Source organism: Henckelia pumila, chromosome 2 (assembly GCF_033568475.1).
Source record: "Henckelia pumila isolate YLH828 chromosome 2, ASM3356847v2, whole genome shotgun sequence".
NCBI lineage: Eukaryota > Viridiplantae > Streptophyta > Magnoliopsida > Lamiales > Gesneriaceae > Henckelia > Henckelia pumila.
Genome location: NC_133121.1, coordinates 178,533,818 through 178,550,460, shown reverse-complemented (window position 1 = coordinate 178,550,460; position 16,643 = coordinate 178,533,818). Strand labels below are relative to the sequence as shown.

The window sequence follows — 16,643 nt, the reverse complement described above, 5'->3', positions numbered from 1 at the left end:
CTTATTCATTAATTAACCCCTTAAAATTTGAGATTAGCAACCCGAGGTCCCCACAACAGGTGGTATCAGAGCGTAGGTTCTGGACTGAGATAGAAGTTGAGCGGAGAAGAGTGAGTCACATGCATTTTTAGTATTGCATGATTATGCAGTATTTGATTCGATGATTTGATAAAAGGCATGTGCTCGTGATCTACCTTTGAAATTGAATTGATTAATTTACTGATTTGTAAATTTTTGAATTCTTATCGATGTTATTATAAGAATTTCCCCGGGTGATGTAAGCACCCAGAATCGAAGAGAACATTGATCTTTGGGTGACGTAAGCACCCCAGACTGACAGAGTTGTATGGCCAGACTGAACAGAATGGTATGGCCAGATTGAACAGAACTGTATTATTGCTCAGCTGAATGAAGTATCTCTGATTGAAAAAAACAGAATATCAGCGAATGAATAGAGGTATTGCAGGTAGAAGTTGTTCTGAAGACCTAATGTTCGGATATCTGAAAGATACCGATGAATGATGTATCAGATGGATTGTATACCAACTTCGAAACCTAGCAACCAACTGATAAAGTTTGACGAAGAAATTCTGACAAAATAAAGGTATATTTATTTGTTGGTAAGAGCTTAGAACAGAGTTTTATTAATGTTTCTTTGCCACAACAGATAAAAATGATGAGAAGGAAAAATATACCCTCTTGAAAGTGAATATTTTAAATTTTGAAGAATGTCTTATTAGATTTTCAAGCCTATTATAATTCTTTGAATTATGGATAATAATAATGAAGCTCAAGATTGAGTTGTTTAATTATGGCTTGAATTTGAAGAATATGTCTGAATAAATGTTGACGACTGAAACATGTTATGAAAGACATAGTCTTGTTTAATAGAACTGAAGCTGAATGATGAAGCAAAAGGACTGAAATTGTAAAGATGCTACGGTGTGTGAGAGAAACACATATTTAGCTACAATTTCTATTCCAGAAGTATACAGAGAATCAGAATGAAATTGCACCTGAGAATGAAATTTCAGGTAACAGATTTATTTTGTTTTGACCTGTCTATTATTGGTGCAATAGATTCATGATAGTTGAAAGCTTATTATATGATCACCTCTGTATCAGAAAAGAGACTGTGTGAATTGAACTGAAGAATGGAACTATTGCTTCGATGAACTGAAACTGAAGATGATTTTGTTCGTATTGAAATATCTGTTTATATTGCATGATGGATGATGATGCAATAATTGAATATAGATGAGTAGAAGAATTGATGATAAAAAGCGATTAAATTAGATCAGTAAGAACATAATGTGCAATTGAATATGATGATATAGAATCTCGAATTAAAATTCTGTGATTTCGGTTCGATATATGATGTTTGATTATAGAAATATTCTGAAATAAGTATATTCAATGCACTAGATATGTTCATGATCTAAACCAGAATTGAAAGATATGCCGATGAGTAGAGATGACAGATATATTTCAGTAAGATTCTTGACTTTTATTTAAGTTGTGACCTGGAATTTATCAGAGAATTGATGAGTTTGTGAATTGACTACTGCTTTTGAGGTTTACAAAATAGATGATGATATGAAAATCAGTTACAGATGAGTTTTTTATTTGATTTTACTGAAGTTATTATATCATAAATCATGATTTTTGAAATTCTTGATATTGATTTTGAGGTTTTGGTACCGACCTCAATCGATTTTGATGGACTCTTATTCTTTGTTAGGGTCTGATTTGATTTACTTGTCTTAAGTTGAGATGCTAGTGAGTTGTTTTCACTTAGCATATTGTCATTCATATTATTGTTCTGTGGATGATCTTGACTTAAGTGAGTTTCCCTGATTATGAATTTCAAGAGTCACTGATTGTTTGATGTACACATTCAGTATATTATAATATTTTTGACTTGTAACTGATAGAATTTCCAATTGAGATTTGGGAAATAGAACGAAAAGAAGAGATGGATGCGTGATCGATTGATCTTTTGAATTTATGTGCTTGAAGTATCGAGATAGATACTAAAATAGTCAGAATTGCTATAATACAAATTAAGTGAGAATTGATTTGGAAGGATTAAAGCACATTGAGATGAGATCAAGTTATTAGAATTTAATTGAGAAATAGAAATGAAGAACGAAACAGACATTCGATCAATTGATTTCAGATTTTGTGTATTCTGGTTTGAATATTCAGATGAATATATGACCAATTAGAATGATTTTTGATTGAAAGCAATCCAGAACTGTTTAGAAGATGAAAGAAACACAGAAAGTAAACCGAAGCGATGAGAATTCAGTATAGAATGCCATGTAGAGATATGAATTGAAGCCTCAGATCAGAATGAATGAATTCTATTGTGATTGATTATCTGATTGTGATTGATATGTCCGAAAAGAAATATCAGATTTTGAAGATAATGCACGACAATGAATTTAAGATTCATCCAATAATTGTTTTATCAGAAGAAAAAGCAAATAGAGGTAACAGAATTAGTACGTTTTCGAAGTTAAACGTACAGAGAGTTTCTGATGAAGTTGAAAATCGTTGACCAGATGAGTTCAGTGATAGTTTAGAAATTCCAGAATTGGTTTGAGATCATGATTTGAAAGAGTATTTTGTGAAAATACCAAGATGAAACAGTTTATATGAAATAAACAGGTGGTAGTTATGAACAGATTGATTGAAATTACTGGATACGATAATCTGTCTGTATGATCAAATCACTGAATTATGATTAGATTCATTGCAAGACAAACAGTAAGCCAAGAAATAATGTTTCAGATTGAAACATCGGGTTTACTATTACATTGTAATACAGATGATCCGAAGACTTTGAGTACTTTTTGAGGTAAAACATGATATCCTTGAATTGGAAGAATAATCAGAGTAGATGAATTGAATTTCGAGAATGAATTTTATCTGACATGATATCGATTATCAACAGCTCTGAATACACTGTATGAGCTGTGAATAACAACTATCTATTCAGATCTGTGAAGAAGATAGAGATATGATGAAATTACAGGAATGATTAAAATCTATTGTCAGGATTAAGACTTTAGATTTATTCGACAGATGTGGCATCGATTGATTGATTGATGTTTTGAGAGTTGGTTATATGTGATTACATTATACCATTGTTCGATTGATGGATTATCTGACTTGATTTTCCAGATTTTGAGATTATTCTCAGAACTTTAATACCTGATTTGGTATTATTTGTCTTGATGTGTTGCCACTTAATGATTACAATTCCTGTAACAGCTAATGAGTCGATTTTGAGATAATGTTATGATGATATGATGAAAGAAAATCCGATTTCTTTGTGTTGAAATGCTACTATTGAAGTATATAATATCAGATCAACCATGATTTGTCGATATCAGATCAGATTTGATTTGAGGAACACAAGGATCATGAAGATGAATCTGTACGAAGCAAAAACAGAAAAGAAGAATCAGAGTAAGTAATTGAATGATAGATATAACTTTTGAAGCTGAAACTGACTCGTTAAGCGTAAAAGTTATTCCTGAACATCATTCGATTCAGAATTGAGAAAGAACGAAGTTGAGATACAGATTCAGAATATGAATGTGAATACTGATTTTAAAGCGATGAATAGAATAACAGTGTAGACTTGATATATCTTCTATGCGGAGCATAGAATGATATCGAGAAAGAAACAAGTCGTTACTGAAGTTGAATTTCACTGACTGAGATATCAGATGGAATTTATGATTCGATTGAACGATTTAATCTTTTCAGTTTGATATGATGGATCTGATTTGTTTCATGTATCTATGTGAAAGAAGTATCAATCGATTTTTCTTCCTACGTGCGTTAATCCGATGAGATAGATATTGAAAAGATTCTGAGTTAAGTCGATTATTTGACAGATCCTTGATTGAGGAAAGAAACCACTTAGAAAGAATTCTTATCGGTTAATTAAAATACACAAAAATAGAAACAGATTCGTAGAAATAATCTGATAAGAGATGAAGAGATGAGATACGAAGATTAGAATTGAATGATTGAAGTAAGAATAACTTCAGATAATCATTCAGTCTATCAGACTTGATATTTGGATTGACTACGATTTCGAGGACGAAATCATTTCTTAGAGGGGAGGAATTGTAAGGCCCGAAAATATTAAATTATTAATTATGAGATTTGAGAATTAAATTCCATATTATGGGCTAATATTGATTTGAGAAGTTATGGACATGATAGATTTAATTTCCGAGCCGAAAATATTTAATTTGAGAATTTACGAATTTTGAGAATTAAATTCCGAGAATTCTTAAATTAAAAGAATAAATGGGATTTAAGATTAAATTCCATGTTTCGGGAATTAAAGAAGATTAATTTTGAAGATACAACCCGATCAGGGACTGATTTGCAAATATCGAAGTTGCAAAGGCTAAAGTGCAAAAGGCCAAGATTATTTAATTAATCCAAATTTATTTAATTTTAATTCGAGTATATTTAATTTGAGAATATTTAGAGTTTCGATTTTAATTCTAATATTCTTAAATTATTTTGGATTGAAATTGAATTAAAAAGAAGGCTGAGGACTGAATTGCAATTAATAAAAATTTGAGGGACTAAATTGCAATTTATGCAATACATATCTGATTTTAATCAGATTATCAGCATGTACACGTGCATAATTGTAAGGAATTCAGAATTGAGAACAGGAGCCGAGCTTCTCCTCATTTTCCTTTGAATTCGATTTGTTCAAATCGCCGTAACTTTTGATCCGCTCGTCCGATTTCAATTCCGAAAGATGTTCTGAAATCCTTGCAACGAGGCCTTCAATTTGATGTAAGTTTCAGATTGTTTTGGCATGGTTTAAGAATCGTAATTTGGCAGAGATCAGTATTTTTGTTATAGATGCATGTTCTTTAACTTGTACGTGCTTTGATATTGAGGATGAATTGAGAACTTGAGGTTATATGAATTGATGAATATTTCAGCATGTTTTTGGCTTGTTTATGGAAGATTATAGCTGCTGATATGAGGATTATGAATGATATGAAGTGATTAGAAGTTGATAAGAAGTTAATAATGAATTAGATACCGAGTCGGTTCCCGATTTTCAATCGCTATGCCTCCGGTTGATGTTTTGACATCGTTTTGATAGCCTATAACTGAGTTGAGATAGTTGTTTAGATGTTATGAATGTTATGGAATTTTTATTTCTCGATTTCAGTTGAGTTTCGAAGGCTAACGATTCACGACTCCGAGTTGTACCGAATAAGAAGAAGTTGAAGTTTGAAATGATGTTGATTGAATCTATATTGATGATTTTGATTCAATTATGAAATGATTGAATATAATGAAGTTTGATATGCATGTTTTGATGATATATTTCAGAGTTTAATAGGAGACTATTGACTCAAGAACCTCAACTTGAAACCGAAGAAGAAGTGATCAAGATTGAAGTGAATTTGATTGAAGATTGATTGATGTTTGAATGATCAAATTTTTTGTAGGAGTTGTGGTACTTCCTATCCAGATGTGGAACATGACAAACTCGAGAATGAAAAGTATAAGATGACATCGAGAGTCAGGGATTCGATACTCGAGAATGATGATTCTTGAGTTATCCCGAACAAATCACATACTTGTGTAAATACTTGTTCTTGAGGTAGAACTTATGTTATTGTCGATCCATCACAGGTAGTGAATCTTTATTGCTTTTGATATGATTGTATATTGAATTGATTCTATGCCAAGGTTGCGGTTAACCTTATTTTCTAGCCCGGAATGGCTACGATAGATGGATATCCATGTCAAGATCGGTTACAAATCTTGATGGCAATTAAGTGATAAGAATCAATTCTTGAGATAAGCGCGCTATATAAATTGAAGTCTTGATTTGAAGTTTGAGTTGATATATGCGTTATTTTAACTCTATTCTTGAATTGACATGTTTAGAGTTGATATGAATTTTATTTAACGCATTTATATATCGATTATACTGAGAATGATTTCTCACCGGAGTTTATCCGGCTGTTGTCTTGTTTTGTATGTGTGCATGACAACAGAGAGGGCAGGAGCTGATCAACGACGTTATTGACAGCTGGGAGAGAGAGTCTAGCACGTGAGGACTCGGGTTGTAGATGAAGTCTTGAGATCTAGAAGCATCAAACCTTAGAACTTGTTGGTTTTGAAATGCATGTATGAACTTGAGATAGTTTATGTCGTTTATCGTTATTTAGAGACTTGTTCGATGTAACAAATGCATGTATAGATGCTTGAGATCTTGTTTATGTTTATATGCATGATTTGGATCTTATATATCATCTTTTAGACTTGAGTTGGATGGATTGAAAGGATCAAGTTGTTGACAAAAGATCAGAGCAGATTTTCTTGCCCAGGATTCGCCCGAGCGGCAGAAAATTACAGCCCGGGCGCACCCGGGGCTCAGTCTACTGTTTTGGAAAAAAACAGGGGCGCCCGGGCGGCTATTTTTAACCGCCCGGGCGCAACCCCCCCTTTGAAAAAAAAAATTGTTTGATCCTTATTTTTTTCTTATTAGATTAATGATACTTATTTATTAATTGCCCCTTAAGATTTGAGATTAGTAACCCGAGGTCCCCACAGAAGCTAAGGCTAACAAGGTCCGAACAGTAACCAATTTGGCGACAGGAGAGAACGTTTCGAGATAGTCTATCCCTTCTTGTTGCATATAGCCTTTGGCAACCAACCGTGCTTTATATCTTTCTAAAGAACCATCAGCCTTAAGCTTGACCTTGTAAACCCATTTACAACCCACAACACTTTTCTGAGGAGGTAAAGAAACAATGGTCCAGGTACCATTGTTTTCAAGTGCTCGAAGTTCATCAGTCATGGCTTGGCACCACGCTGGCTGAGCAGCAGCTTGAGAGAATGTTTGCGGTTCAGAAATGGCAGAGACAGTATGAATAAAGGAACGATGTGATCTAGAAAGTTTCTGATCACTAAGCACTAAGTGCATAGGATGAACTGTAGAAAAAGATGAAGGAAGAGAGCATAACAATGAAAATCACGCAAATGAATGGGTTTTTGCGTGACCCGATGAGAACATGTCAAAGAGGGTTGGTTTTCTGGAAAAAATTATGTAAGTTCATTGGAGGATGATGGAGCAGTAGACTGGTCTGGAAAAATAGAATCAAAGAAGGAATCTAAGTCTGGAGCAGTAGAAGCTTGATCCTTAAAAGGAAAAGAATTCTCATGAAAAATCACATCACGGGAGATATAGACCTGATTTGTCTCCAGGTTTAACAACTTATAAGCCTTATAGCCTTGTGGATAACCCAGAAACACAGATCGTATAGCTCGAGGTGAAAACTTATGGCGATGGGAAAGAAGAGTGGAACCATAACATAAACATCCAATTACCCTTAAATGATCATAAGAAATATTTTTATCAAAGAGAAGGTGAAAAGGACTTTTGTTAGATAAAAAGGAAGATGGTGTCCTGTTAATGAGATATACTGAGGTGAGAATGCAATCCCCCCAATATTCTAGTGGAATGTTTGATTGAAACACTAATGCTCTAGCGACATTCAAAATGTGTTGATGTTTGCGTTCGACTATAGAATTTTGTTGTGGTCTTTCAACACATGAATGGTAAGAAAGAATCCCTTCATTTTCAAAGAACTGGGAGAAGTTCAATTCAGGAGCATTATCAGATCTTACAGATTTGACCTTCTGTCCGAATTGATTATGCACCACTTACAAAATTGAGGAATGATATTGACTACATCAGACTTGGATTTAAGAAGGTAAACCCATGTGAAACGTGTATAATCATCAAAAATTGTCAAAAAATACCTATAGCCTTCAACACTTAAAGTCTGAAACGGTCCCCAAATATCAATATGAATCAATTGAAAAACAGTATCATGACGAGAATTATTTGAAACAAAAGGTAAACGCTTTTGTTTGGATAAATGACATGTATCACAAACAAGAGAATCAGCCTGTTTTATTGAACTAGGATGCAAGACTTTATTTACGGTAGCAAGCTTTGAAAAAGAAGGATGACCCAATCTATAATGCCATAGTTCAGAAGCACTAAAGTAAACATTACAGATTGCTGGAGGAAAGTCTTGAATTTGAGTGTTCAGAATGTATAGATTTCCAACTCTTCTACCCATCCCAATCATCTTGTCCTTGGTAAGATCCTGAATGTGACATAAATCATGAGAAAAGGAAACGAAACAAGATATTTGTGTAGTTAATGAGCTGACAGAAAGCAGGTTAAAACGGAATTGAGGAACAAACAAGACATTGTCCAAAACCAATTTAGATGTCACTGGAACTGAGCCAACATGTGTGGATGATACTATGGAATTGTTTGGTAAGGTAACACGAGAGATTTTGGGTTTAAAAGAAGAAAAGAGATTTAAAGAGCAACAAATGTGATGTGTTGCACCCGTATCAAGAACCCAGTCAGAAGCAAGATTAGAACTAAATCCAATGGATAAAGAATGAATACCATTTGAGAAAGAAACAGACGATTCTGCCTACTGATTGGCCATTGTGTTTCCATGCCCTGACTGAAGTTTTGAGCTCAAAAATGCAATGAGTTGTCTGCATTGGTCGGGATTCAAAGAATCTTCCATCATACTCATGGATGCATCAGGAGTTACAAAGGACTTATTTACTTGCAGTCGTCCATCATTCATAGGAACATCAATAGAAGCATTAGTATAAGCTTGATTTGCTCTCATTCTTCCATCAGTCGGTTGCATCTGTTTATACCTAGGATGACCAGGAGGATATCCATGAATCTTGAAACATTTATCAACCGTATGACCAGGATAATGACATCCAGAACACAGAGGTCTGTCATTAGGATATCCATTTCTTCCTCCCCTGTTGTTTTGAAAACTTTTCACAGCAGCAACATGCGATTGTTAGGTTGATATTGATGATAAATCCGGACCAGAATTCATATTTTTGTGTATGGAACGCTGTCTTTCCTCTTGCAATACTAATGAGAAAACCTTTGATATTGCTGGAGTCGGTTCCATCATCAAGATTTGAGCTCGTATTTGAGCATAAGAATCGTTTAATCCCATCAAAAATTGCATAACACATTCCTGATCTTGATAGTTCATCCACTCTTTTATTGAACCACAATTGCACACAGACACCGGTTGAAAATCCTTAAGTTCATCCCACAAAATTCTCAATTTTGTATAATATGAATTAGCATCCATAGAGCCTTGTTGCAGACCATTCAATAGTTTCTTAATCTGGAAGATTCGTGGAGCATTACTCTCATGAAATCGATTATGCAGATCTCCCCAAATTTCAGAGGCAGTAGACATATACAATAGACTATCCGCAATATCACGACTCACAACATTCAATATCCATGAAATTACCATACTATTACAACGAATCCATGCCCCAAACAACAAATCATCGGAATTAGGTTTCAACAACGAACCATCAACAAATACGAACTTATTTTTGGCTGTTAATGCGGTAGTCATCGATCGATTCCAAGAGTTATAATTGTTACCTGTAAGCAGGTGTGATACCAATTTCATACCTGGATGATCCCCATTCTGCAAATACAAAGGACTACCGGTGTCTTCAAAAGATGCTCGCGCAATCAGATTCGGCGGAGCTTGATTATTGAGAGCTTGCTGTCCTCTCGCCATTGCAAATACAAATCAGAGTAGAAGCCTAATTCTCTGATACCATATCAGAATTAATAGAGCAAAAAAGGAAACCAGAAATCTTCATTGAGATTCAAACGGAAGAGAATTCCAAAATGTAATACAACCAAGTGTGATTGAATGAATCAAAAATTACAGAAGAAACCGTCAGAAAGCTATTTATACATATAAGCAAAACAAGAGAAATGCGACTTTTACTTCCTAATGTATAAAGACGTGTTTTTATTATTATGTACTTTAATATGATGAATCTAAATTTGGATCCGTAATAGAGGAATGTCGAATTATTTTACAACATGAAACTTTTTTTCTGTTGAATTTGTGAGTTAATTCGCAAACGGGGTTGCTCATACTTTTGCAAAGAAATCTCGTTCTTTTGCAAATCCTTTCCACTAGCCGAGTCCACCAAATCATATTGGTGATCTTGTAACACACGAAACATGCATTTCGTAATAAAAATTCTTCGTTTTGACTAAAAAAAACTTATGTCAAGTTTAATTTTTTAATCGCAAAGAAAAAAAATGTACAACCCAAATTTATTTTAATGTCTTTTAAGTTTTTTTCTTGTTTAAAAATTTATATTATTAAAAATTTATTATTTAAAATAAAAGTTAAAAGCTATATCTATATATATATATATATATATATATATAATCAACTTAAGTATTATTTTTTAAAAAAATATATGCTTTCTTCTTTTTTTTCTTTTTTTTCACTTTTTCTCGATTAATCTGATTAAACAAAGGATTGACCTTTTTCCCATATTTTTGCCAAAACGAAACTTTTTGCTCACACTTAATCGCGCTTGAGCGGCGCTTTTTAATGTTTTTAGTACACCATGATTCCTCCGGATCCAGCCATCTTATTTTGTGGCCTAAATGCGTTAACTTGACTAAAAGATTTTTGTGCACAAGTTTAAAGAGCAATTATGTATTACGTATATTTGAAGCACCAACAAAAAGAAAAAAAATCCAAGTATTCACTCTTTTTCACCAACTTGAATTGAACAATGGTGGGATAATTTTTACTGTTTTACTCAATAAAATGACAAATATATTGAGAAGTGGAAAGATCGAGCATCGTAGGATCGAACACTTATCGATTTACCAAAAACTATACTTATCGATTTACCAAAAACTATAGCTCAGTAATCGTGACACCACGTTTCGATTGATCTACCCAACATCAACAATTATTACACCCAACAAACATGCATAAATTAAACTTTGAATTTCTATTAATTCCCAAAGAAACTCCAATATCCAAAGAGAAACAAGGCCAGTCCTGTACAGTATTCACTCATCTGATAACTTAAATCAGATGAAATTACGAAAACAAAAATTACGAATTTCCTGCTTAATTTTACAGTAAAAAAAACAAAGAAGACGTATACCCTCTTTTTTATTCACCTGTGGAATAGAAACTGAAAATCTCAAACTCTAAAATTTTGGTTAAGAAGAAATTCGACAACAGATTATCATTTCATCACTTGGTTAGATTTCTTTATGTAATTTAAAAGCCTATCAAGGGCCTTGCCACTATCGATGGCTTCTCTCGCTCTGTCAAGGACCGACGATATATCCTGAGCACCATCACAGCCGAGTAAGTGATCGACCATCCCAGCATTTAAAACAATTCGATCATATGCCGGACCTTTCTCACCACGCAGAGCTGCTAAACCCAACTCTATATTCCTCGTCACCTGAGACGTTCAGGGGGAAAATAATATAAGAACTAGATACAGGGTGAGACCAGTTAAATAGCGTCAGTTCGCTTTTTCCACATTCAGTCAGAAACAGGAGAATAAAAAAACGCATCTTGTACTATGACACACCATATATGTACACAACCAGTAACGAAGAGAGTGAAGATTGATTTGTGGCCTCGTGAACGAGCTTATTATCGATGTAAATTAAATATAAGAGGCAGAAAGAGAATTGATAGTTTGCAAGAGAGGATTTGACTTACTGATCTATCAGTTCTTGGAGTATCCGTAGGTTCAAAACCATAATCCTCGGCATTCACTACAGTATTGAAACTTTCACGCGACACTCCTATAACATTTTAATAGAAAGAATAAGCTCACCGGCACAATAATGAACTGAATTTAGCAATATTTGAGGCACTTCAATGAAGAACAAGAAACTTCAACCATGGAGAGACCTCTAATTCTTTTAATAGGTATTGTAAGCATATTTAACGCAAATATTCGAAAGTGCCTTCAAATTTGTCACCCTATAACATCTAGATAATATTGGCAACAACAAACACGCACCATCAATTGCATGTCTCATACTCAGTGAGCGGAACCCAGAACAATAATTAACTGGCAGTCCCTTTGAAGCATTCGGTGATCGCAATCTCGTAGTCATCGAAAGAGCCCCTTCTTCGCCCTGATTTCATAAATAAACTAAATATTAGAAAATAATCTTCTTATAAACTTAAAAAAATAATAAAATTCAGGCATACATTATCGATTTACAAAAGCCACATGATTGCAAAATCATGGGACACAGTGCTTTAGGCATTCAATTACCTTCACCACCAAACCAGAGTGAACACCTCTTCTTCTCATCAGCATAAGAAGTGACTCCTCATATCCTTCATGATAAAATCCGGCAACAATAGCTTCCTTACCACTAGCCTACAGAGGAACAAGCGATCAGAGTAAAAAGAGCACAATAACTGCAAGTGCATATTCGCGTAGAAGCTGGAAGGAGACACCCATATTAGATCACCTCAGAAGAATTAAGTAGGATCCAGTTAAACAGCTGTCAAACTGGAGATCTACGGGAAAGTACACTTTATTTATAGTGCTAAAAAAACACCCCAAGTAATCTTCCAAAGTCTAGCAGCAATATACAGTGGTGCAGATAGGGCAACGAATAACTCAAGTGATGATTTCATAATCAGTATACATTAATATTAATATGCATGGATGGAAATAAAAGGTGACCGTGGGTACTAAAATCGATTGATTCAGGTACATTGGAACACCATTGATTAGTGTGAAAAGTGGGAGACCAAATATGATTACTCAACATGGAAAAAAAGAAGTTATTCTGAGTCCTTGTCATTTTCGTTTATTTTGGTCTAGAAGATAATGGAGGATTAAAATTGATTTATCTAGTTATGTTGAAGTTGAACACAAGTTGCATGGGTACCAAAGTCGATTTAGCAAATTTTTAGGCTCTGAAAATGAAATCGTCGCCATAACTCAATATATATGAGCCTAGAAAGACGGCTTACCCGTACAAATTGTTGAACTTTCTCAGTTGTTGCTAGTGGTGGGCGTTTCTTTATATGTTCCCTCAAGCCAATCAATGAAGATCTGCAAAAAAATATGTTCAACAATGGTGCCTAAGGTACTCCATCATATTAATAAAAATGAAATAAATAGAATCTTACAGCAAAAGTTCCATCATCTTTGACCTACCCCTTACACATATCTAATAGACTAATACCATCATTCCATGTCAAAACAATCACTGATACTGATATCAAAGCGTGTAAACTTCCAATTACTCCGATAACAGACGACTATAAAGAGAGTCACATCGATAACGATGATAATATTCCATGATCACAAAACTTGATAAAAACAAATATTCTAGTTAGGACTGGTAATAACAAACAAAGAAAATTAAGCTTGGAAATTCACTAATCAACTTGATAAACCCAAAAATGTAGGGTAATTTATTTCAAGTAATAAGATTGCTTTTCCGATTACTTGACCCTTTAAACCTTAAAGTGACCAACTATTCAACATAATTTCTATGGAATATAACCCTTTCAAATTCTTTTTCTACTGCAACTCTTGATTCCTGAATAGTTATAAATGCATGGCAGAAGGTGAATGGCTTTTCAATATAACAATAAATGAAAAAAAGTGTATCAGATGTAACTAGTCAGACTGACATACAGAGATGGACGGGCCTCACGTAGACTTAAGTATGCAAAACCAATATCTTCATCCTGAACCAAAAAATTGTGTCTTAATCATATAAGAACTTAAGCTAAATAGGTGAATGCACAGACACGCTTACTCATTTATAAACAGGGAGAGACCTCAATAAGCTTTTTCGCTTGCACAGGAGTTAAGCATGTGCTTGCACCCATGAACTTCAGCATTTGTTCTTCTGTAATGCCTCCCTGAAAATTTTTGAACTCGAAATTCAAGGAAGTGATATAAAAAATTCTCAAATGAATCTGGTAGAGGCATTCAGCTTGGAAATCAATCATGGTAGTAAGCAGATAAATGTTATGAGGTAATTTTTAAAAGAGGAGGAGATTGCATCTGAATGGCAAAAAAAACTAACATATGACCTTAGGTGGCATCCAATCCACACCGTGAAGCAAGCAAGATTCGCCGTAACAGGATCTAACTGCAGCAACGAAGAGTGTGCTTCTGAAGTAGCGAGTGTTACCATCATAGGGTTCACCATAATGAGTCAAAGATTTAACATCAGCAATGGGAGCTGGACCTGATCAAATACACAGACATAAACATCACCACGAGACACATCTACAAACACTTGAAAATTCCAAAGGATATTAAAAAAGGAAGAATATGTGAATCTTCGGTTTTCATGACTGGTTGACAAGAGGGGTTACCAAGCTCATCATCAAATGCGAGACAGTAGGCTTTAAGCTCGCGATCTGTCTCCCTGTTCATGCGTTGGCCTATTAAGAATGCTGATAGCAGTGCCTTACTTACAGGATCCGATATCTTATCTTCTACACTAAAAGGAAGAACTTCCTTCAACACACCTTGAACCTCTTCGTACCCCAAATGACCACCAGCCAAAACTTCCCTGAGGGCACCCACCAGTCTCATCTCAGAGGTCCCATTACCAACAAATCGGGGGCCTATCGAACTACTAATTCCCATATTCGACCCATCAGGGTCAGCTAGAAAGATTATATCTGGTGGCAGTACTCTAACTAGGTCTGGCCAATAATAAGTCATTGCTCTCCTTTCACCTTCACTCCATTGAGTTGGCTCTGGAAAGGCATTTGCTCGAATTGTCATTGCAGCAAAAAATGCCCCGATTTGAGCATTGGATACTGCTTCTTCATCTTTGAGTTCTCCTTTCACTGGTTTTGAACATATGGGAAGCTATTAAAGTTCTACTTTAACTGGTTTTGAACAAAAACTGGAAGCTTTTAACCAATACCAGGGCAGCAAAGCAAATACTGCAGCTTACTTTCATGACTGTTTTGAGGATTCTTTTTCGTTCTTTTTTTGACAAAAACCAAATCATTTTTACAATATATAAAGCGTTTTAGTTCACCATTTATGGTCGAGTCCACTAAGATCACTGTACTTCAAAATTTGTTTGTACTATGAGAAAAGGTTGCCGATAGGGGAATGGGATATAAATTAGTCATTTTATACTGTTTGTTTGGATTGAAAGAATTCATCTTGGATTAAAAACGATTGTCTGAGTCCATAACTTACAAACAACATGATATTTTCACAAAATTAACATCATTATTTTCAAATCTCTTGGGCTATATGTATAAAGATGAAAATTTTAAACTTCTTAATCAAACCCATGAAGAGTCAACATTCCCATGATCATATAAAGCAGCTGACGATGGAAAATTCAAGTAAAGCTGATGTATTCTTCCGAAGAAATCTTTCTAATGCCTTGACCCGTAGTTCCATAACTAGAAATCCAACTTATGATCGAAATAAAAGAATCGTTTTTGGATTGATTTGAAAAGCAACTTTTGACAAAAGGAAAATCATCAACTTCAAACCTCTCCATGACGACAACATTCAGTAGCAAAAAGAAACAATTGAGATTACAAAATCTATGAATAATTAAAATAAAGAATCTTGTAGCCAAATAAAGTTGGTAGCTCCATCTCCATAAGCAGAAAGTCAAACAAGAATCGGAAGAACAGAACAATCTGACCAAAAGAAAAATTACCCGATTTTAGAATAGTATCAAGAACCTTGAAAGCTTGTTCCTCACTGAGAGGCTTCGTCTGAGTGGGGCCGGTGCAGACCTTAGTCTGCGCATCCAGAACAGTCTGATTCGGCCTGGGAAGCTTCGGATTCCGGTAAGACGTCGAAACCGACGGGTTCCGAAAGTCGGATTCGAGCAGCCCGAGTTCGTCCAAGGTTTCCGAATCCAGAGCAACCTTAACAGCAACACTGCCCCGTTTTTTCCAAGTAAGAGGCCATCGGAGGGATGATTTGGAAGTGGTATTTTGTGGAATGAATTTGATGGCCGGAATTGGAGGCAGCACGGGGTTTGAATTGAGAAGAACTTCCATTTTCGAAGCTTTTCAGCCGCGATTTTCTCCTCCGTTGGGATCGAAGATCAATCCGAGGAGTGGCAGTTCAGGTAGAAATGGCTATCCGTAGGATCCACACTGGACCCGACCCGGATGGGCGGAAAAAGTTTGCTAATTAGGATCATTTTTCGGGTTCGGTCGATGGAGAAATATTCGGGTAATTCAGGTATCCGATGTAATTGTTAAATTTTTTTAAGTGCGTAGTTAAAAATATTTTCGACATATGCAAGTGTATTTGATAACGAATTTTAACCAAGATTTGAGCTCTTTACTTGCATGATTTTGATCGAGGGCTTAAATTGATTAAAAAAATGATAGTTATAAGACTATAATTGATTCAAATAAATGTATATGACTAAAAATATCATGCACCAATATATACGATACACAAATTAACTTTTTTTTTTATTTTTTTATAAGATCTTTCGATTCGGTTCATATCATAGTTTTTAAACTCGACAAACATTGACTTGACCAAAGTCCAAAGCAAATTGGTCATCGGGTTACAGATTAGGTAATTGAACGAACGAAAGAGTCTAGTTATTCGAATATGAATATCAGATTATATACAATATTTTACACAAACTCATCTTAGATATTTGCATTTTGTGAAAATGACCACGATCTGATTAATGG

At 34.7% G+C, this 16,643-nt stretch overlaps 1 protein-coding gene across 1 annotated transcript; it reads right to left on the bottom strand.

The window, feature by feature from the left end:
* Positions 1-10,915: 10,915 nt before the first annotated feature.
* On the bottom strand, positions 10,916-16,068 carry LOC140881527 (uncharacterized). Its single transcript, XM_073286905.1, has 10 exons — positions 15,638-16,068; positions 14,313-14,795; positions 14,025-14,182; positions 13,767-13,850; positions 13,621-13,673; positions 12,948-13,029; positions 12,235-12,342; positions 11,974-12,091; positions 11,667-11,752; positions 10,916-11,400 (listed from the first exon to the last, which is right to left on the bottom strand). The coding sequence occupies exons 1-10, from the start codon at positions 15,984-15,986 to the stop codon at positions 11,176-11,178; spliced, it is 1,746 nt and encodes a 581-aa protein (XP_073143006.1). The 5' UTR covers positions 15,987-16,068; the 3' UTR covers positions 10,916-11,175.
* Between the last annotated feature and the right edge of the window lie 575 nt (positions 16,069-16,643).

What these genes read in the sequence shown, in the direction of transcription:
- LOC140881527 (XM_073286905.1), bottom strand. Translation starts at nt 15,986, where the DNA reads ATGGAAGTTCTTCTCAATTCAAACCCCGTGCTGCCTCCAATTCCGGCC. An exon ending in CGCATTTGATGATGAGCTTG is followed by an intron (nt 14,183 to 14,312) that starts GTAACCCCTCTT and finishes GTATTTGATCAG; the next exon opens with GTCCAGCTCCCATTGCTGAT. An exon ending in AAGTTCAACAATTTGTACGG is followed by an intron (nt 12,343 to 12,947) that starts GTAAGCCGTCTT and finishes GTTCCTCTGTAG; the next exon opens with GCTAGTGGTAAGGAAGCTAT.